General features: G+C 39.7%; 1 protein-coding gene across 3 annotated transcripts in view; it reads left to right on the top strand.

The window, feature by feature from the left end:
- GRIP1 (glutamate receptor interacting protein 1) overlaps window positions 1-23,856 on the top strand; it is a 379,487-nt gene that overhangs the window by 191,411 nt on the left and 164,220 nt on the right. For all 3 annotated transcript variants that reach the window (XM_040637235.1, XM_040637234.1, XM_008684380.2), the window contains exon 2: window positions 11,938-12,018. In XM_040637235.1, the coding sequence (XP_040493169.1) occupies window positions 11,938-12,018 (81 nt within the window). The remainder of the gene's footprint in view (window positions 1-11,937; window positions 12,019-23,856) is intronic.

The raw sequence follows: 23,856 nt of genomic DNA, 5'->3' as shown, positions 1-23,856 counted from the left end.
TCACTGTAAAACCAGAGAGTATCCAAAGTAAGGCTTTAAATAACAAAAATCACAGACTCCCTGGATTCTGACAGCCATGATAAATCCTGCTTTAACCATGCATTAAAAACACATGTCATCTGTTTGATAAGCAGTCATCTGCTATTGCTTGACCTAGCAATGAATTAATAAAGCAAAACATGTGGCAACTCAAGGCATATGTATGAAGTATATTATTCCCAAGGCATCCAAATGTGTTTCTCACCCTTCACCTAACGGGCAAAAAGGTGTTGGCTCTAAAATGGTATATAACGATACTAGCTCACACTTGCAAATTGAGCCTAAACCTGGGAATTTTTTAAAACTACAAGCTATAAAAAAAAAAAGTGAGTTCAGAGATAGGTCCTAAAATGAGCCAAGGCCAGAAGAGGTGACAGTCTTTGAAAGAATACCTAATAGGTGTTAGTCGCTGGGTTTCATAGGCTCCCTGTGACATTGCTCGGTCTAGCAGAGTCTGCGCTCTGTCCAGTAACGCGGCTGCACGGAGCCATTCCTGAGTCTGAGAGCTGAGATTGCAGCACCCTCACTCTGGAGCCTGGCTATTTGTAGATATGGGCTGCAGGAGCCAGAGGAAGAGGAAAGACAGACTTCAATGAGCTCCTTTGCCAACCGCACGAGGCATACCACCATTTTCTTCATTGTACTGCTAGTCGTTGCCTGCTCCAAGATTTATTTTCCCCTTCTAGCTGCATGAACACTAATGAAAGGTTTGAAATATTATAAGCAGCAGGCTATGAACATGGTGTCTGGAATACCAAAGGAGAAAAGAGTGTCCCACTATTTATTCATTTTAAGATGATAAACCACTTGTAGGAACTAGTTCATAAATGCTCTATCAGTGGGGAATGGTTGGCACAGAGTAGGAGTTAGAGAGATAAATTCAGCCAGATTTCATCTGCTAAAATGCTTGGGGCTTCTTGGCTAAAAGGCATTCTTTCAAATGGTTATGTGCCAGAAAAAAACTTGAATCGTATATCATAAATTAAGCTAAGAATTCATGGCAAGGAAGTGAGATCTAAAAACTGGGAGAAGATACTTTCTTTTCTAAACTGAAATTCCAGGAAATCTTCAAATGCAGCCCGAAGTCTCATCCTCTGTCAGTGATATGTAGTCCCCCAGAACACACCCAGGAGTGACTAGTGTATGAAAATGTGCCTCTCTTTTCACACACACACACACACACACACACACACACAAATTATAAAAATGGATGTGAATCAAATTTTGGTAAATAGTATATCATTGTGGTGAAGAGCCGACCCTATAAAGACGAGTAAGTTAAAACTTCATTTCTGCACTTTGCTCCCTGGGAACACTCAGGTGTGTTATTTCATCTCTATAAGCCTCTATATCCTCATGTTTCAAGTAATATAATTGTACCTGCACAATTATATTGTTGTGAATATTGATAATGTGTATGAGGTACTAAGCACAGTGCTGGGCACATAGTATACACCATGCTCTCAGCTTTAATATAATAGTAGCTGCATTTAAATTCACCATGGAATCTACTATTTATTTATTTATTTTAAGATTTTATTTATTTATTCGACAGAGATAGAGACAGCCAGCGAGAGAGGGAACACAACCAGGGGGAGTGGGAGAGGAAGAAGCAGGCTCATAGCGGAGGAGCCTGATGTGGGGCTCGATCCCATAATGCCGGATCACGCCCTGAGCCGAAGGCAGACGCTTACGACTGCGCCACCCAGGCGCCCCTGGAATCTACTATTTAGAATGAACAATGGCAAATTCTTCCTTAAAACCAGAACTCCTTTTGTAAAACAAATTTATCTTTTGTGTGTGTGGTGTGTGTGTGTACGTGTGTGTGTGTGCAGTTCTAAGTATTATTGAGTTGTGAGGATAAGCTTATACACAAAAAGGACTAAGACTCATGGCAGAAGCTGACATTTGTTTTAGCTTACACTATACTTGGTTAATGGGGGGAGGAAAAATACTGAGCCACTGAACCAGATTGGAAAGTTGCCTTTGTTATAAAATTGTCACTGATTGCCAGCAACAGGTGAGGGCTTTAAAGGCTGTTTTTTCAATCATCAAACCTACACCAGAATGCTCCACCCCACAAATATAGGCTAATCGTTCTTTTATCTACTGATAGCCAGTGTTTATTCACTCACTGGCACAAGATGTAGACCTCTTAAAATGAAGTCATCCTGATTGCATTTTGCTTCCTCTTATTTTTTCCATAAATTTTAACCTCATTCTTGCAACTGATATTTCATACTGAAATGTTCTAAATATAGAAAGCATTGTAGTAATATCATCTAAAAGAAGAGTTCTTGGAGAGCCCTGATTTTTACAAAAAGCTCCATCTTCTTCTCTACAGCTTATACTAGAAATGCAAAAAGCATCGCAGACAAAGGGACAAAAAAAACGAAGAGATTTGAGTAATCAAGAGATATAATCATTTAAATGATCCACTTTTGAAGCTGTGACCATTGTTATTGGAATGTTTTTAAAAATCTCAATCTTTTCAATGAAAACATGTTGAACATTTTGTTTCATGAATTATCTCTAGGAAATCTATGTACTTTTTAAAAATTTTCCCCAAATTTACCGCAGTTGAAATTGTGATCAATATGTATCAAAGTTAACTTATTTTAAATTATTTTTTATTCCAGCATAATTAACATACTGTGTTGTATTCACTTCAGATGTACAATGATTCAACAATCCTATACATTGCTCAGTGCTCAGCAAGATAAGAGCACTCTTCATCTCCTTCACCTATTTTACCCTTTCCCCACCCATCCCCCACACATCCCCCCTCTACCAAAGACCAGTTTGTTCTTTGTATTTATCAAAGTAACTTCTTAATTTCATACTGTTTACTGGTCAGAAAAATGGGAGGAACCTTAATTTCTCCAAATGTTTTATTTATTTCTATTGATTCACCCAGCTCTAGTTGCTATTACATATAATCATTGATTCTTATGACCCTCCAATAATATTCAGATATGTTCTAGCCAGTTTATACTCAAATACTTTTTCCTGCATAATGGTGCACTTTTTAAATAAGAATTAGCAAATGTGGGTTTAGATAGCCAATACTTGTTACCCTGCAGTAATTCATATTTTTTCACTACATTACTATTCTAATGCTAACATTTTGTTGAACCTACACGTATTTCATAGTGTTAAGATACTGAGAATATCTTAATCTGGTAGTTAAGTCAGAGAATGAAAGCATATAGCCCTCCCTACGTATATGTAGGAACTGTACTGAATTTAACTTTTCAAAGTTTTTAATTGGGATCTGTTATGGTAATGAAAATAAGCCTCATGGCATAGTGTCCATCCCCCTAGAAATGTCAATTCTTTGGCGATGAGGCCAGTCTGTTACTGCTGTGACTCTTGTTCATCTGTTCTTACTGGAAACAATACTGAGAGGAAGCATAGGAGTTATCATTTATGATTCAAACACATGAGCAATGGGAATGCCAGAGGCAGAAAATGTGCAATTTCATGCTCATTAATTTCAGAGAGGATTTACAAATTAACCTGGCTCGAGATATTACTCTTCCAAAAAACCTGTAGGCATCACCAAGCAGCACAGTTACTGCAGACCACTTCCACAAGGTTGACCAGATGCTCGGGGGCCACAGTGGTCCTATGCATTCCCACAGGAAGATCATAGGCCAGGTTCTGTGCTGGAGAAGTTCCTGGTTCCAAGAGAACTGTGTGCATGCAAGGAGGCAACTTTGTGTCTGAAGAAAGGAGATTCTTTCCCCCATGTCCCTACCATGAGACAGGACATAACTTTTCATTTTCAGTTGTCTTTTACTGGCTCGGGGGTAGTAACACCATACTGTTTCCTGTCTCCACCTTAATCAGTCAACTGCTATAAGTAATCTGACCTTAGATGTATCCAGTTACCCCCATAAACTAGCCATTTTAGGATTGTCCGAGGGTTTAAAGTGAATCAAGAGAAGATGGAATCCACTCAGAATCATAACATTGCAACAGTTTCATTTCCGTTTGAGGAAATCATTCCGTAAGTCATTTGATAATTATAGTGTTTGACAACTGGGGATACCATTGAAGCTATTCTGACAGCTTCTTTGGGGCTGCTACTGACATGATCAGGTGACGATCAGAACAGATGCACCCTCACTACCCGTGCAATGGCTTTTGGTCAAATCAATTGGAACAGGGCTTCCCAAACTTTAATGTGCATACAAATCATCCAGAGATTTTGTTAAATGCAATTCCATAGGTCTGGGGTGGCGCCTGAGATTCCACATTTCTGACAAGCTCCTGGGTGATGCCCGTGCTGCTTGTCGATGGATCACACTTTGAGTAGCAAGGACTTAGTTAGTGGAGCAGTGGGGAGAAAAATGGTCTTGTAAGACTGGCCTACAGCAATATGAACTCTACTGTTGGCATTGTTTTTAACTGTAATATTTAATCCCTGAAATGGTTATGTGATTGTGATTAATGTAATTTCAGAGGACATTCTATCATTGTGAAGAAACCACCGTACATTTGTTTTTAAAATGAAGTCACTCCCTGGATGATTTCTTTATTTAATGTTCAAAAGCAACAGACCTGGTCCCCTTTAAGAATATAAAGCACATCTGTGTCTGATTTATAAAACTGTACGGAAACCTGCAGAGGTGTTATACGCAACTAATGAATCATCGAACTTTACATCAAAAACCAGGGATGTACTGTATGGTGACTAACATAATATAATAAAAAAAATTAAAAAAAAAAAAAGAAACCTGCAGAGTCAAGGATAGACAATAATGTCATGCAGATGCAAAACAACTAACAAAAGAGAGGAGGGAAACCATCTCTTCGTGGGAAGAAGACTGGACCGGAGGAGCACAGTGCCTCTGCTTTCTACCATCAAGCTCAGATCATTCCCGCTCCCTTCTGGTTTAAACCTAGTTTGTGGAATACTTCATCCATTAGGCAGGGAGATTAAATTAATTCGTTCTCACGGTTAGACGTAAGCAGTTATCCATATCATCGCTTCGGCACACCACAGTAATAGAACTGAAGCCCATGTACGACTCAGAAGCTTCTGACTCTAGGAAGGATCGAGTGTGCATTTTTTGTTTGGCCGGGGGGGGGGGCGTTTATTTTATCAGAGATTAAGAACTATTTGGGATTGAAGAGGAGTATTGGGCCGTATCTTTGAATGTGTTTTTCTTTAAATTGTGTGGGGCATGGTGCTTGTATTTATACATTTTAATAAGTATAAGATATAAAGTCTATTGTCAACACCCTTTGACAACTATCCTTCAGGAAATCTTGATTAAATTTTAGAATGTGCCATCAAACCACCAAGGCAGCAAACTAAACTGGAGGTCTAGTGTCCAAGAAAGAGAAACAGCCTACTTACAATATGCTCATTCTGGAATAGGATAAAATATTCACAAGACCCAGCTCCTGAAAAGATTATGGTCCCACATCACACAAAACTTCCATGTTAGTTGCAGATGAAAGTGGCCTGTTTCTTGATTTTTCTGGTTGCAGAATTCTGGATACATTCATTGCAGTAGAGACATTGTCTTCCCGTGTCGCCCCCCCCCTCCCCACCAGTACCTTAAGCCTGTGCTTATTTCCCCCCTTAGCTAATGAAGCACATATTCTAGTCTCAAACCCACGAAGCAATAAGGATTCTTCAATCACCATTCCACTTAAAGTTTTATTATCTTTTATCCACTTTGATTCTTAGTTTGCACATAGTAGGCACTAAAATCTGTGGAATGTAATTGAATTCAAGGGACAGATTATTCCCTTAACAATGGATTTCATTTTGTTCATTCATGAAAAACAGGGTTTTCTTTCGAGTTCGAAATGACGTGCGTGAACATTGTGGCATGAGCTGCCTATCTCCCCGCTGCTAGGAAATGGTCATAATGTTTAATTGCACAAAATGCCTTTTTTTCCCCCTAATCAAGAAGATAAGGGATCCGCTGGCTTAGCAGGTGCCTCATTGTGCATAATTAGTTGCTAGGAATTGTTTAGCATAGACTGATTAGTCTCAGCCAGAGGATGTTAATTTTTTTTCATCAACAAAGCCATGAACATAGCTAGAGATTCTTGAAACCATAGTCCTATCCGCTCCCTCTGGGAAGCCCAGACACTGGGAATGGGGGAGGCAGGAGATGGAGAGACAAGAAGCAGCCTGATTACACATGGATGCTATTTGACGTCAGGCAACCATTCAAAGTTATGAGAACAGGAGGGGACCTGAGTCCATTCCTCAAAATGGGGTTCTTTCAGCTCCAGCATGGGCTTTGGTCATGATCCAGAATGAAGCATTACTCCTTAGGTGCCTGCTGTTAGCTTTCCAGGTTTATAAACACCAGCTTCACTTGGACTATGTGATCAAAATAAATGATCTCTGTTTGCCCCTCCTGTGTTTGGCACTTGAGGAGACTGACCAAACTGGGGGAATGAGAGTGACAGATGGTCTTCCCCATTGTTGCACTTCTGTTTTAAGTATATGCTTGACTAAGCCCTTTCTGTGCCTCTGTCACAGTGTCGATTCTCCATTTAATGGAAGGCATTTTCCCTAGCCTCATGGGATGTCACTCTAAAGGCAACCTGTGCTCTCCCTTGTTATAACCAATATAGAGCTCCTGTGACAGTGGGCGGCCATCAAGTGTGACAGTGATTATTTAGCAGCTGAGATGTCATTAGAAAAGGTTGACAGTTCTGACACCCTGTGATGCCCTTAATGATTACTTATAGCACTCACTTCAGTGAGCAGTAGCTCACCAGTTGAATGTCTGCTTTGCCCCTATGGTGACTTTCAATAAGGATCTCTTTTTATATGATCCACCATCAAAGTCAAAGCTGGAAGTCCTGTGTGAAAATCAGAATTCTTCTGCTTAAAGGCATTATTTTAAAGGTTGTTTGATAAATCTTTCTGTAGTCTGAATGAAAATTAAAGGAAATATATTTTAATATTAGTTTTACAAAGAGTCAATTTTTTTTTTAAGATTTTATTTATTTATTTAACAGAGACAGCCAGCGAGAGAGGGAACACAAGCAGGGGGAGTGGGAGAGGAAGAAGCAGGCTCCTAGCGGAGGAGCCTGATGTGGGGCTCGATCCCAGAACACTGGGATCACACCCTGAGCCAAAGGCAGATGCTTAACGACTGAGCCACCCAGGCGCCCCTACAAAGAGTCAAATTTTTAACATGCATGTTAAGTCAGTACTTAATAGGTGTTGGGTGATGATGTGACATTAAAAGCAATAGGCTATAAACCTAGAAAAAGAAAATCAGAGGTAGGAAGGAGGATAGCTCATAACAAATGTTTGACTTTCTTCAGGTTGCTTATTTGTAATAAATGCTCTGGTTTGAAAAGTTGAGTATAATTCAGTCATCTATCAGTGAATGTTTAATGAATGCATGTTATGTGTCAGACACTGTTCTGGAGATATTTTCCACTGATGCCTTTCCTTGTTATTTGATCTATTTTTTAAATTCATTTATGTAATTGGGTGGAACTTGAAAGTCTATTTAGTGTCTCCCTGATAAGATAAAGAAGTATTACATGGATCTTATATATTCAGTGAAACTTTTAAGGCCCTCACTGAGGAACAGTGAAATGTATTGGCATTTATTTTAAGTTTGTATCTTCCAAAAAGTGAACTTGAAAGTATAGATTCATAAACAGAAATCGGGGCGCCTGGGTAGCACAATCGTTAAGCATCTGCCTTTGGCTCAGGGCATGATCCCTGCATTCTGGGATCGAGCCCCGCATCGGGCTCCTCCGCTGGGAGCCTGCTTCTTCCTCTCCCACTGCCCCTGCTTGTGTTCCCTCTCTCGCTGGCTGTCTCTCTGTCAAATAAATAAATAAAATCTTAAAAAAAAAAAAGTATAGATTCATTCTGTGGTACAATTCAAGTATACTTCATTTTAGGCAAACAACATATGTGGAGGAAGTGGAATGAAATTTATATAGATACAAAAAGAATTAGCTGTGATTGCTCATTTTCATAGCCTTCTCCATAGGAATTAACTTACATTATGCAAGCTCTTGCTGGAGTGGTATGTCCAAACACTTACCTGTGTGATACAGAAGCATGCAGCTGAGAGCCTATCAAAGCTCATCATCATTCACCAAAGAGGAAGCAGCATAAGGAGGAAGAGCATGGGAATAAAAATAAAAGAAAATCAATCCAGACTCACTCTAGATGTGTGCTCTATAAATTTACCTCCCTGGGCTTTAAGTCCTGACTATAAAATGAAAGAGTGGTCTAAATCATCCCTTATAACCATGAAATTCTAATGATATATCAACAAATCTCCATCAAGGAACACATGAGAAAACCACAATAGAAGACTCCATGGCTCTCCAAGACTTTATGCTCAAGTATTAAAATGTACCCCAGACATTCTTATCCTTTAGGATACTACTATGGAGCCACCAGCCACTGATTTATTCAGTGTCTTTTCTCCACTTCTACTTGCAAGCAGAGTTTGAATCAAGAGTTGGCTTTGAGTAAATCACATCAAGAGTTCATGTCCATTCTGTGATGGGTAACTTTTTATAAAAGGCCCATTGATGCCTTCCAGAGGTTTAAAATAAACAGATATTCTTAGGAAAAGTTTCTTTAGAAACAAATGTTGGCCATTTGTATGTCTCCCAAGAAGACATACAAATGGCCAACAGACACATGAAAAAAATGCTCAACGTCACTCAGCTCAGGGAAATACAAATCAAACCCACAGTGAGCTACTACCTCACACTGGTCAGAATAACTACAATTGACAAGGATGTGGAGAAAGGGGAACCCTCTTACACCGTTGGTGGGGATGCAGGCTGGTGCAGCCACTCTGGAAAACAGTATGGAGGTTCCTCAAAAAGTTGAAAATAGAGCTACCCTGTGACCCAGCAGTTGCACTACTAGGTATTTATTCAAAAGATGCAAACATAGTGATTCGAAGGGGCACATGCACCCCGATGTTTATAGCAGCAATGTCCACAATAGCCAAAATATGGAAAGAACCCAGATGTCCATCACCAAATGAATGGATAGAGAAGATGGGGTGTATATATACAGTGGAATTTACTCAGCCATCAAAAAGAATGAAGTCTTACCATTTACAACAACATGGATGGGACTAGAAGCTATTATGCTAAGTGAAATTAAGTCAGAGAAATACAAATACCATATGATTTCACTCATATGTGGAATTTAAGAAACAAAACTGACGAATATAGGGGAAGGGAAGGAAAAATAAAATAAGATGAAAATTGAAAGGGAGGCAAACCCTAAGATATGCTGAAGTCTAGGAAACAAACTGAGGGTTGCCGGAGGGGAGGTGGGTGGGGGGATGGGATAACTGGGTGATGGGCATTAAGGAGGGCACTTGATGTAATGAGCGCTGATGAATCACTAAATTCTACCTCTGACGCATATAAAAAACACACACACAAATATTAAATGGTGCCAGACTGCTGTGTTGTTGTGCTCCCCTTAACTCTCATGATAAATGTTACCAGGATTCTGACTCACTTCCATTAAGAATTGTTGCTTTCAACCTGATTGACTTTGGCAATCTATTTTTAGATAATATCAAACTTACTTCAGTCCGGAACCAATACAACTTTTGGCTTCTAGATTTTTGTTTATTCTCGGTAAGGACACTCTTAATACTGGGAGTGGGGGTGGGGGCTGGGGAATGGATATGTAGAGGCTGGCGAGGTGATCATCTGTAATGTGGTTTCAACCTTATAAGGATGTGCATAACTAGACTATCTCAGCTCTAAATCAGGGAGACTGTTTTCAAATATACATGAGAAAACAATTTTACCAAGGTTGACTACTTACGTAGTGCAAAGTGGTAAATTTAAAAAAAGGGGAAAAAAAAAAAAACCTCCTTGAAATAGAGCATTGAGTGCAAAAAACCCCCAGAGTCTTCTGAGCAAATCTCTTATTGCCCTTTAAGAAAATCCAACGCTGGATTCAACCCAAGACTTTAATTGCCTGGACTCTTGACAAATTGAAAACTGAGGAAAGCCTTTAGGCTTCCAAGACGCTGTCCCTAAAACTGGTTGTTATGATCTATGTCTCCTTGGCTCAGTGCTCTGTACTCATACAGTTTCAGAGTTTTGGATTATGAAAGAAAAAATATCTTTAATTGGCTTTATAAAGAATCCAGATTTTCACGTATAGTGAGTTTGTTTTAACAGGTGCTGTATAAAGCATATTGCCTTGTTATTAAATCAGTACTGTGAGAAAAACCCTCAACTATTCAAGTGGAAATGGTGGGGCAAATAGAGACTTTTGTAGTGGAATGCTTACATTTTGTGTTGTGGTTTCTGATTATACTGAAAACTGCATTTGCAAGGAAGAGCGTCAGAGATGTAGCATACTGTATCATAAGCAAAAATGATGCTGTTGATTGTATTGGTATCTGAAAGTTGGTAGATTACATCCAAGGTTGGAAAAACAAAGAATTGTATGAAAAATGGGCTATAAATATGAAACAGCGTGATTTCTGTTAATTGCAGCCTACAGCAGTGTTAATCTTTCCTTTTTGTCATTGCTTATAAAGGCCTTGTTAGTTTTATGAAGAAATTGTGAATCATTTCAACCAGAAGTACATCCTAGAACAGAGTTGAGTTCCTCAGTTTTGAAACACAGACCACTTAGTTGGGGAGAATGAATGTTTTCAGATGATAAAGCCTACTTGCTGAATTAAATCACTGTTGTATTTATAGTTTACAATGTATAATATGGTTCTTTTTAATCAGTTAATGATCTCCTATTACAACAGTAACCACAGCAAACCTACCTTACAGTGTGACCAGAAGTACCATTTGGATCATCTAGCTTGACTAGATTTTCTAGATAATTATTTTACATTATGTCTACTCAGGCCATATACATCTAATTCTTGAGAATGGTTAAGGTTGTCACTTAGACATTTCTTACTTTATTCAAATGCCCCATGAAAACTGGAAAGAATTCTTCCTTTCTTTTTTAACCCTAATATTTGCCATCCTAAATCATTATCCTGTATTCCAAGCCAGATTAAATCCTTTTCTATATTCAAATATGAGTCACTTTACTTAGAATTTCATGGATCCATCACCTCTATGATCTTGTCACCTAGTGTTTTGTTCGTTCAGCTTCTTGCCTAACTGTCACAGATATGCTGAGCTTTAGTCCTTCTGTCTTTTCAATTGTTCTCTTCATGGTTCTGCAGGTTATTTTATCTCTTTCTAAAAGAGGGTGGATCAGTCCATTGCAGTATACGTCTTCTTTTGCCAAACCATCATTCCTTCCCTGTTCTCAACATAGCTTCTCTGGTCTTACTCTAAATGTCCCTGTCCCTCTCATTTTGCTCTGGATGTCATTTCACACTTCCAAGGGGAACCTACTAATTCTGTGTGTCTTTATTTTCCTGCAGTACTAATGCTCTGTCATCTGCTTATAATGCTCTGTCATCTGAAATATAACATTTCTTTTCATTTTCTTTGTTCTTCTACCTGATTATTCTTAGTGCCCACTGAGCCACTTTATTCCTTTTGTCTTCCTCTTATGATATTCACTAATACTTATTTATCAATGAATCTAGGTGAATGGCAAATAATTTGTGCACTATATTTGCATAGTTCTTATCATTTTATGCCTTCATGAACACCATAGCTTGATCCTGACAACCCTAAGAGGTAGATGAGAAAGAATCTCCCTCTTTTATAGGTGAGAAAACAAATGTTCAGAGCATTTTAAATGACTTGTCCCACAGCTAAGTCAAGGTGAAGACTCAGATCTCCCGACTCTTTCTCCTGTCCCATACCATATCACCTCTTTCTGGCAGAAGGATTGCAATCCATTGAAAGATCTTCACTGCATTAGAAACTGGATGGAAATTAACCAAACGCTTCGTTGTACCTTTGCAGATGAGAGCCCCTACACTAAATCCGCCAGCCAGACAAAGCCGCCTGATGGAGCGTTGGCTGTGAGGAGACAGAGCATCCCAGGTTAGACCAGACTGTTGGATTTTTCAGCTGTTTTATTTTGAACCCTGTTATTTGGTGATCCTAAATAGTTCCAACTTGGTGATAAAAATCAATGCTATTTCATAGGGTGTAGACTGCATTCTACACAACTTGTTCAAAGGACATTCGTAACATCTAGACTTTGGAAAAGCTTGCCAGCTTGTGAGAAATCATCTTACGTGCAAATCCTTTGTAAAATGACTTGAAGTTATGTCAGTTCTCACTCATTTACTTACTCTCTTCTCTGTTTCCAGGGGGTGACTTTCACAGCGCTTCTATTTCTTTACTGAGACATACAAGGCAGAATAAAGGGGTTCGAAATTGCTGTGGCAGAACATATATTTGCTGAATAACAAATTGGTCCTTTCTTCTTAGCTCTTTGAATCTGGATTTACTTTCACTGGGCAACTTTTGTAAAATTCTGGGTCTTTGTCTCCTTAGGAAGCTGTGATTAGGATTCTTGTAATTCAATAAGTGATACCTGTTTTCAACAAAACATTTTGGACAGATATCTTAAAATGTCTTCACTCCAAAACTTTAATATTTTGAAGCTTTGAGTTTGAGAATGTCACAAAAGTTCTAAAGGAGGAAAAAACTTCAAAATACTACTCAAGCTTGATGTAAACTAGTTAATTCGTGGGAAACCTCTTATGGAAGCAACCGTACTTAAGAGAAGGGTTAAAACCATTAAAGCATTTAGACATTTATCAAAAATAATGTCTTTATATATTTTATACAAGTAAATTGAGTACAGCTAAACCTTAGCAATGGGATTTTAGAGCATAGTAATTTAACAATTCAGGAGAAATAAAACAGTGTTTCCAACATTAAATTGAATGGTTTGGCCAAGTCTGTCAACTGAAAAGGGGAATTTTTCCCTTTGAATAAGAGCAATATGAGTCCGGTTTCTGAGCAACCCTGCTCGTGATTATTTACTTTTATAAGAATGACATGTGTTTATTTTTATTCTTATTCTGAAGGCTTGGATTTATTATGAAGGTACGTGGCTTATAAAGAGGCGTATTGTGAACGTGTTATACATCCTTGTCTGTGTGCTTTGAAGATTCTAAAGTAATTTGAATTCTGTAATTGGATGGCATCACCCAGTGCCGAGATTTCTTCTATTCCATCCTTCAAAATGAATCTAGGTGAAAAACATCATTCTTCATGCTAGTCGCATTTAGAAAAACTACTGTAGTCAGCTGTGGGCTGTGTTCTCTACTTTCTCCTTGTCAGCAGTAAGGAAGTACCCAAAGTTTGAAGTTCAAGAACGCCAGTTATCCATCGATTCGTTCTTGGCTTCTCTACCTTACCTGGTATGCACTACTCCTCTGTTGGGAAGAGTGAAGAGACTGCCTAGTGTCCTTACCACTCTATATGATATTGAACAAAAGCACTGACTATAATCATGTTTTCCTTTCATGGGTTCTCTAGTGTCACTAAAATATAACACGGTTGAGGGCTACACTTTTCCCTAAAGTCATTAAGTAGTTTTTTAAGTTACGTGCTAGGTACACAGAAGTCGTTCATCATAATCCTTAGTTCATGACACACAGTGATTCTTCATTACATAACTTTTCCTTTGGTCCTCCTTATATCAATTTAATTAGAATCAATTTAATTAGAATCACGAACCTTTTTTGTAGGCTTCACAGGTTATTTTCTTAGGGTTTAAACATGGGCAAACACCTTTTCGTTCATCTCTAATGAGGTAGCAGCCAGAACGGTTGGGGGTCCTGAAAATCCTCTTATTTAGAACAGTCCAAGAAAAAGACTTCACCAGCCAGAGGGCTAAGAAACCAAAGTGGTTAATAGCTAATTATTACTTACTATTATCATAAGGAGAAAATCAAGGAACTTCTTAGAAACTGCTTTCTGACTGACTTCTAACACTTGGAGTTCTGAACCTTTACTTAGTTGACTTTACTGTCTTACTTAAAAGTACCTATTAATTCTTATTTTGACAAAAAAAAAACCGGCGGGGGGGTGTTCCTCCCTTGATCTATGTCCAAGAAGTCACTTAAGGAGGGATCTAACCCAGCTTCCAGAAGTCTTGATCAGTCACTTACTATGTTTACTACCTTTACCCCTACTAAGTCCATGAGAAAGAAAGGTACAGAGGAACAGTCTGGGAAAATGCACACTCTTTATTAATTGCAGAAGCTTTAGCTGAAAAATCCTGAAATGTTCTCCTGTTGAGCTCCTTTGGACCACGTGGAGCCATAAGAGCACAATACAAGTTTACAGCCTTTGTTCCTTTCTCCTGTGCTCCCCTCCCAATCTCATCCTCCTCAAAGGTGTTTTACCGCCTTGGTAGCAAGGAAGGTTGTGTCTAGAGAAGAAGGCAGCAAAGAATTGAAAGAAGGCCTAAACAGGTCTTCCTTGGCTAATCTAGCAGACCATGGATCTTCTCGGTGCAAAGGTAGCTCTCAGGGCAGATGCAGCCCTACAGCCATTTTGCTGCCCCAGATACCGTAAGCAAACACAAGGAAGCTGGAACCTTAAGGGGCTATGGTTTTCCTCACATCTACCCCCAAACTCTGCTCTCCAAGTCCAACAGTGGTGACTGAATTTGATCGTTCGTGTTAGCGCTTTCTCTGGTGGAAGGGGTGAGAGTGTAGTGGAGGAAGAGTATAGGGTTATGGAAGGCATATTAAACTTCTCGATCCAGGTTTTATGAAATCTTCGTTCTTTGAAACTTATTCTACAAATGTAGACCTGGTGCTTCCTGGAGTAAATAGTTATACACATATACATAGGCAAGATGTCTTAACATGGGCTCCACTATTTTTCATGACATAATGAAGAGCAACTTGTCCCAAAGAGGTAACCTTGAATGTTAACAGAAATATAATTTGCTTTTCATTCATATCAAGATCCACAACCCCTGTCTAAACTCAAAATTACTGCAGCAATTATTTTATACCCACAACTTAAATATGTGTCTTTTATTAAGTGACAATTCTAACTGGAACTCCTTTCATCCTCCTCCTTTTCTCTTCTCAAAAAAAGGAATGGATTAAGCATCTCTTAGGTGCAAAACACATTTGCTTTGGATAAAGGGGAAATGCATTATTCATGTTATTTGGAAATTTGTCATTTTAATCATGTCTCTTATGACACTAAATGTGTGGGAAAAAAGACTTTTTTAGCCTTTCATAAAGTTTTGTAAAATTTTAATAATGATAGTAAAAAAATGACACGAGTGTCTCTATGACACTGAAGCTTAAATTTAGATTAAAGACCTGTTAAGTCTGTTAAAAAATATTAAGGAGTCATATTTTTAATCTCTTTTCTGCCCATTTTTTTTTTATCAAAGAGAAGATGATTTCCAAGTACAAAGCTATTTTGAAGTAGCAGAGTCTACCACACATCCGTGTTTATTAAAAAGAATCTCTTGATCTGTTCCCATTTATCTGACAGATTACTGGTGAACTGAGATTTGGCCACTTGAAGGGTTTGTCCAAATTAGTAGAGGAAATCTCTACTGACTCTTAGTTTAACACATTTTGCAATATTTTGTGGCATTACCAACTTAGAGATGAAGGATTTAATTATGTCTAATATTAATGAAAGGAAAAGATAGGATACTACTATAGACCTCAAGGCCTAGAGTTAGTGTATTATTTATTTCACATGCTTCCTCTTTCCAAGTAGGATAGCTTTCTTTGATTATGCTAGTCTTGACAAAGATTTCTGGGCAATTCCCAAATGCGAGAATATGTCAAGCATTCACATCTATTGTATTTCCAAACTTTGGTGCCCCAGGAAAATTATCTTAACTCTGTAGCCAGAATGAGCTACAAAAGTTTGTGTGGGATTTTTTTTTCCTCCTCCTTTTTTTTATAAAAAGACATTTATCAATTTGGCCATAATGGAATGAAGTCTGTATCAGTCATTTTTGCTTCTCACATTTGGGTATTTGGTGGGGGAGTAAAAATATGGAGCTGAGTCTGAAATGTCCATGAGCCCAAGCCATTTAGAATACATCCAGGAAGGGTCAACACCTACAGAAAAATCAGTCTGGAAAATACTACAGGGTCCTTGGCACCACAGAGAAGCTGGCAACCTTGAATTAAGGAGGAAGGTTCTGCCTTCTCTGTCCAGCATTTTCCTGTCTTGTGTTAACACACAATTTGACGCTTCATTGGTCAAAATTTTCATTATTACGTTACATAGAGTGTGACATTTGTACTCGGATTTATAGCTGTAACACTGTTCATGTGTATGAAGGGCATGTACTCTGGTTTGGGACTGGTTCTCCTTTCTTCTGTGTGGTTCCACCATTGAGTTCCTCCAAAAAATGGGCGAGTCTCACTGATGGCAAGCTAAGGTCAGTGGAATCAAGCACAGATTGAATGTCACACAAAGAAAGGTGCTGTGCAACTTATACGTATATCAGGTCATCACATTAAAGTGTCTTCTGGTTTTATCAATTACATCTCGGTAAAGCTGGGGAGAAAGAGGTAAAGGACCATTATATTTCCAATGTAGTCTCAAATGATTTAGAAAGCAAAATTTGATGTTTCCCTGTGTGTGTGTGTGTGTGTGTGTGTGTGTGTGTATGTGTATGAAGGAGTGCTGCATAATGTTCCTACAACTCTCTTATAATTTTCAACTTATTTGGAGATAAAAACTCCACGGGGCGCCTGGGTGGCACAGTCGTTGGGCGTCTGCCTTCAGCTCAGGGCGTGACCCCAGAGTCCTGGGATCGAGTCCCGCATCGGGCTTCCTGCTCCACTGGGAGCCTGCTGCTTCCTCTCCCACTCCCCCTGCCTGTGTTCCCTCTCTCACTGGCTGTCTCTCTCTCTCTCTGTCAAATAAATAAATAAAATCTTAAAAAATAAATAAATAAATAAAGAATGGTGCTGTGTGCGCCAGTGCTGCCCAAAGATACTGCATCGAACTCTGCTGTTACTGAGGGAGTGACCCACGCAGGAAAATAGCAAAAGACAAGCACCTTTGCTACTCAGTCAGGCTGTCCCTGTGTCCCCTCAAAAGCAAGGAGAGGGCCAAGGTAAGGACAAGGGGACTCCGGTCCAGGTGTGTCTTACCAGAGCCCCTCACAGGCAACATTCAGAACACAACACAGCCGTGTTTACCAGCATTCTGATTATTGAATAGTTAAGAAATTAGCAAAACTATATCACATCCTTAAAGAGAAATTTCTAAGATGATAAAGCTGAGACTGTTGGTAGCTGCTTCGATGTCAGATTCTGTCCACACCCCTACCTGTTTGTTCTGTCCATAGTACTGTATCTATCACTCTGAAATTAACGAATCAATTTATTGTTTTCTCTTTCTCATTCCCTCCCATGTAAGCTGCTGGAGGTCCGTTACTGTCCACGTCTTGTCCACCAGGGTGTGTCCAGTGCTTAGAGCAGTGCTAGGCAGTTGGCGGGTGTTTGGTCAGTACTTGTGGAATGAATGGGCATGCACAAGGCAGCGGGTAGCTTTGCTCTGGGCAGAGTCTGTTACCTTATGACTAGTATACTTGCTTACAAAACAAGTCTAACAGTCTCTCCTTACTATATATTTTTTGATGCGTGGAATGCTGTGCTGCAGCTGTTCACGTGGGCCCTGAGGCTGCACCAAATACGACATTTCTAAGGAAATTGCCTGCTGCCCAAGACTAATGAGTGAAATATAGGTCAGCTAGAAGCTAGAGAATTTTAAAAGGCCAGAGGTCTGCCACCAGCCTTATCTGTTTCCATTTGAGCAGAAAATGTCTGTGCAGTCCTAGACCACTGCACAACGCTGGAAGTGCGAGCAGAATTTAACCAGAAAATCGACAAAATGAGAATGAGTCATTTGAGTGTTCTGCTATAGAAAAAAGGCTAAAGAATATGTGAAAATAGCCAGAGTCTATAAATAGATGGGTGCAAGGCAGAACTTATTACTTATTATGGCAGGTGCACATTAAAGATCTCCCCCGGAGACTGATCCGTTTTGCTGTGTGGCTGGTCGTACATACTGAGTCCTCAGACAACGCTGGGCAACACCGTTGGCTTGATTTGTGTGTTCAGTGCTGCCACTTTCATTAGCAATTCAGAAAAATGACAGTCTATTATGTTTGAACTTCTCTCACACTTTAGTAAACGTGAATGAAATATAATAAAGTGGTACATATGCAGCAAACAATTTTTAAACAATAATTCTCCCAGCATGCCATTTAGGGGGAAATTATTTGTAGTGAATTAGTACTGTGCCTCGATAGTTCCCGAGCCCCCCTGTGCTCCAGGACTGGTGGCATTTAGTCAATGTCATGCTCCGGATACACACAGTAATCAGACAGAGTGACTGTGATGGCCCGCACAGCCTCCCAGCGTCTGAAGACCATTTTACAAGGAGGCTCAAGGATATGTGGACAAGAACTATAAGGAGAAAACCTTTTCCCTCTGCAACTTTTGCACTGAAGAAAAATTAATTCGCCCAGGTTCCAAGTTAGGGAGACCTTCAATCAGGATTTTTAAATCAAGTGACTTTACAGAATTAGGCTGGGTGAAAGTTGTATTGATTGCCTGGCGCTAGGGAAAGTGAAGAACCATCTTACAGAATTTACTGTAGAATAGAGCATTTGGGCCCATCAATATTCTCTTATTACATGACTTGGAATAGCTTCCCAAGTTTCCATCATTCACATGTCATCCTCATAATATTGGTTATATATCTCAGTTCTACCTGTACTCTAATTAATGTGGTTTCCAGTAAACATCAATTGATTCACTTTTTTCTTAGCTTTGTCCAAACCTTTGTTATCTGTGCTTTGATATACTAATTATATTTTGTAACATAAATTTTTAAAATTTCTAAGTCTGCAGTTTTTTTAAAGGCCATATGTCCTCTCAAATACATCCATTAATGTTTACCTACACCATACTTCAGGAAGCACCTTCTTGGAATGAAGTTCTTTTCAGAAGAAAAGACTTCAAGAACCCCAATGCCGTGTACTTTGTTCATATGTTGCTAAGCAGTTGTAGATTCATAGTGCAGAAATGTGTCATTTGAGTGGGAGTAGAAGGCATTTAGGGCTTTTGCTATAAAATGAGAAGAAATACTAAAAGAGAAAGAGGAGGTTGAATAGTACTAATCCAAGAGCTTAGGGATAGACAAGAATGCATTGATCATAGTAACCTAATCTAGAGAGAGAGGGAAGCTAGAGATAATTATAAAAATACTAATTGCCATTCATTTCATGCTATCCTTCAAGTACTGGACTAACCATGTTGACAAATATTGTTTTTTTCTTCCTGGAAGTCCTTCAGGAAGTAAGTTTTATTTATTCTTCTCTAACAGATGAGCAAACTTAAGTTTGGAGAGCTAGAATAACTTGCCCACAGTCACAGGGCCTGGAAAATAGTGGAGCTTGGGCAAACCCTAGATAAAAATCAAGTTCAACCAGAATCCTGAGCAGTGCATAAAAGGAGAAGGTGGTGGAGACAATCCTTAATGAGTAAGAGATGTAAAGACTTTGACTTCCACAGGCCAACTGAACCTCTGCTCAGAAGTATCCAGAAAATGGAAGGTATCCATCTCAGCCATAACTGACTGGCGCCCTTCATTGGGGCGGGTCAGTGAGTGAAGGCACAAGTCATGGGGCTCATACCATGATTTCTCTGAGTAACAAAGGCCTAGGAGAACCCGAGGAGGGAAACTGGCCATGCTGCAGGGTGTGCTATACTTTCTTCTATATATTTGTGATTTTCCAGGGCTTCCAATTCAAAGGAAAAAACTAAAATTGGCCAAGCAGGCGTGTAAATACTTGTTCTTAAACTGGTAACACCATAATTCTATACTTCATGTTTCCCTTTTAAAACCTTGGAATAATAAAGAGCTTTAGGATTACACTGAATAAATGGAATCAATCACTTTGTTCTGTGGCAGAGCATTTAACCTTGCAAAGAGGTTTCTAAAATCAGTTCATATATATCCCCCATTATCAGACTAAATGAGTAAAGACTGACTCCAGGCAATGTGCGTGCTCGCTCTCTCTCTCTCTCTGCACATTTTAAATTCTTTTAAAATTAAACATTCTTACACATTCCTAAAGCCTATTACTGAATTAGATGTTAAACTGATGTTACAAGATTTCTTCTTCATAATTGGGGGAAAATACTTTACAGCTCCTCCCAGATCTCTTTTTCTCTTTAGGAGTTTGATTGCACCTTCTTCCTGTTTTCTGCATAGAATGTAAACTGTTTACACATCGATTCCCTGCATTCTCCCCTTGCATACTTGGCTGCATTGCTTTTAATTTTTCTCCAGCCAAGCTTTCATTTGTTCCCTAAATCCATTGTAATTAACATGATGTCTCATTTTTTAATTTTGAGTTTTTATCAAAACTGACCCTTATACAGTCATTCAGCATTTAATTATTCAACAACTTCTTGGGCACCTACTATGTGCCTATTACTATTCCAGGTACTAGGAATATCCTACAAGCCTCTGTCTTCCTGGAGTTGGCCTGCTAGTGGAGGAGACATACATTCAACAAGTGCCTAACATAAGGTCAGACTGTGCTAAGTACAATAACGTGGAATAAACTAGTATAAAGGGTAGAAAGTAGTGGGTGCAGAAAGACAGGGGCTCTGGGTTTGTGAGGAAAGCCAAGGATGACCTCTGGGAAGAAATAGCATTTGAGGGAGCCTAAAATGAGGGGTGACCATAAAATGTTCTGCAGGAAGTGGAATTAGACCAAAAGAATAGCAAGTGCAAAGGCCCTGAGGTCAGAGCAAATTTGGCTTGTTAAAGAAACTGAGAGAAGGCCAGCATGGCCAGAAAGGGAGAAGCAAGACTGAGAGTGGTAATAAATGAAGTCAGGGGAGGCCTAGCTGGCTCAGTCGGTAGAGAATGTAACTCTTGATCTCAGAGTTGTAGGTGCGAGCCCCACATTGTGGAGGTTACTTAAAAGTGTAGATATTATTTAAAAATAAAATCAGAAAGAAAGGAAGAAAGAAAGAGAAGAGAAGGAAGGAAGGAAAGAAGGAAGGAAGGAAGGAGGAGGGAGAGGGAGGGAGGAAGAAAGAAAGGAAGGAAGAAAGGAGGTTGAATAGAGAGAGACAAAGATGGGTTCTGTAGAGCTTATAGCCAAGGTAAGAGTTTGGAATTTATTCTGACTGTGACCCAAAGCCACTGCCAAGGTTGAACAGTTGACATATGATATAATTTTCTTATTAAAATCTCTCTAGCTTCTATATGGAAAATAGATTGAAGGAGACTAGGGTGGAAACAGGAAGATCAGATGCCATTGCAGTATTTCAGACAAGAAATGGTGATGAGTCAGGATGCCTGGGTGGCTCAGTCAGTTAAGCATCTGCCTTCGGCTCAGGTCCTGGGATTGAGTCCCGCAATGGGCTCTTCGCTCAGCAGGGAGCCTGCTTCTCCCTCTAGCTGCTACTCCCTCTGCTTGTGTGCATGCTCTCTCTCTGTGTGTGTGTGTGTCTCTCTCTCATGCACACGCACACACACAAATAAATAAAATCTTAAAAAAAAAAAAAGAAAGAGATGGTGGTGAGTCAGGCTAGGATGATGAAGGTGCAGGTGGTGAAAACGGTTGAATTTTGAATAAAGACCTCCAAGAATGTACTGAAAAATGAGATGTGGAATGTGAGAGGAAAGGAGGAGTGTAGGACGAGTGCAAGGTTTTTGCTCTTCACTGGATAAACAGAGGTGCCATTTACCGAGATAGCCCCTGAAGAAGGCCTCAATCAGCCGCAGAGGGAGTAGAGACCTCAAAGGAGAAGCCAGTGGAGATACAAATTTTGGAGTCAGCAGCCGTATGTACACCCCTGGGGATGAGTGAGATCGTTTAGGTGTGCAGACAGGTTAAGATGGGGTCCAAGGTCTGAGGCTGAAGCACACCAGCCTTCAGAGGTCAGCAGAGAAGGAAGTTGCAGCAGGAGACATGAAGAAACAGGGGCAGTAGGAGGAGACCCGGGAGAATGTACTATCCTAGAATCCAAGCTAAGAAGCACGTGCCGCTGAGGAGGGAGAAAGAAATTGGGTCAAATACGGATGATAAGATGAATAAGATGAGGGCTGAGAATTGACCGTAAGATTCCCTAAGAAGGGAGTTTTTAGTGACTCTGACTAGTTTCATTAACATGGTATGAGCAAAAGCCTGATTTGAGTGGGTTGAGGTAAGAATAGGACTTAAGTAACAGAGGCAGAAATGATAGACAATTTTTTCAACCTCTCAAAAAAAAGAAAACCAAAACCTGTCAAGAAGAGCAGAAAAATGGGACAGTTGGAGAGGACATGTGATCCTGGGAGTGAGGGACTCTTTTTTAAAAAATAATATGGGAGAGGTAACTGTGTTTGTGTACTAATATGGTTGATCCAGTGGAGTGGGAGAAATTGACACAGGAGGGAAGGGGGGGGATGAAAGCAAACACTAAGTCTTTGAAGAGGCTAGAGGGAGACCATCCAGCATTCAGTGGGCATGTCAGCAGGAGGCAAGGCAAACAGAGTGCAAGGCACAAAGGCAGGCAGGTGGTAGATTTCCTGCTGAGAGCATGTGTGAGTGCTCTTGTGTGTGTGTGTGTGTGTGTGTGTGTGTGTGTGTGTGTGTGTGTGTCCCCTCTTCTGAGGACTATTTTCTTGGTGAAATAGGAGTTGAGATCATGACAGAGAGTAAGGTGACGAAGGGAATGGTATAGTAGAGAGAGGAGGTGTCATTTCAAAGCCTGGGAGAATGGATTTCCTAGGGCAATTTCCAAGGATTAGCATGAAGCCCTGTCTATCTCTAACTAAATAGAACTCTCTTCTCTCTTACAAACCCTACCTCTTCAAATCAAAAAAGGATAAAATGAACTCCCACCTATCATGATGATACCTCATGTTGCTGCTTTATATTCCATTTCCTCTGGGAGCTCTCCTCCAACTTCTCCCTTCCATGGTCATCTCTTTTTATGAATACCCAGAATATTATGTGTTTTTATTAAACTTTCTGGCAGTTCAACTCATCCTGTTTCAAGCTGCTCTGCAATTACTCTTCTGGATGCTAGACTTATCTCTAATTTGAGATTAGAGTCCCTTAAATTCAAGAAAATATGTCTTTGTTAAAATGTCCCCCCCACACACACAGAGTTTTGCCTAGCAGGGTTCATAGCTCAGTGAAGTCCATGCTGGTTGTGTTAAAGACTCTTTTCATCATTCCATTAGGATCTGATCACTATTATACATTATAATATTATAAAATAATATTATAAAATCAAACATTATAAAATAATGGGATGGAATGATGAGTACAACTCATAATACTCTTCCTCTTCCTCTAATAAACACTTAAACTGACCACACCCACTTGTATGTGTGCACGTGTGCACACACATGGCACCTTTTTGTCTGTTTTCCTCTTTCAATATAGGAAACTCCACATTTAACTTCTGCTTCAGTATTTTTAGAGGCAGAAAACTTACTACCTTACAAGGTAGCCCCCACTTTTTTTTTTATATATCTCCACTTGTTAGGAACTATTCTTCATGCCAATGGATTGAAGTTCCCCACCTTGTACCTCTTCCCATTGGTTCTTCTAATTCTCCTGAATTTCCCCAAAGTAAGTTTTTCAAGTACTTCCAGGCGCTGCCCATCTCTCCCCTGAGTTGTCGTCATTGTTGTTGTTTAACCAGGTACAGCATGTCGGTTCCTTCAACCTTGCCTTCTGTGAGACTACCACACCCTGGTAGTCTTTCTTAAGTTTGTCAATGCTCTTTGCCACGTGGCAGCCGAAAGTGAACCTTCCTCTAGCTAAAGAGAACAGTGTGGGAAAACCATTTCCTTCCCTGATCTGGATGCTCTCTATTGCATTCATGCAGATTA

The sequence above is a fragment of the Ursus maritimus genome, unplaced genomic scaffold (genome assembly GCF_017311325.1).
Source record: "Ursus maritimus isolate PB19 unplaced genomic scaffold, ASM1731132v1 scaffold_21, whole genome shotgun sequence".
In the NCBI taxonomy this organism is placed as follows: Eukaryota; Metazoa; Chordata; class Mammalia; order Carnivora; family Ursidae; genus Ursus; species Ursus maritimus.
This window is presented reverse-complemented; position numbering and strand designations above follow the sequence as displayed.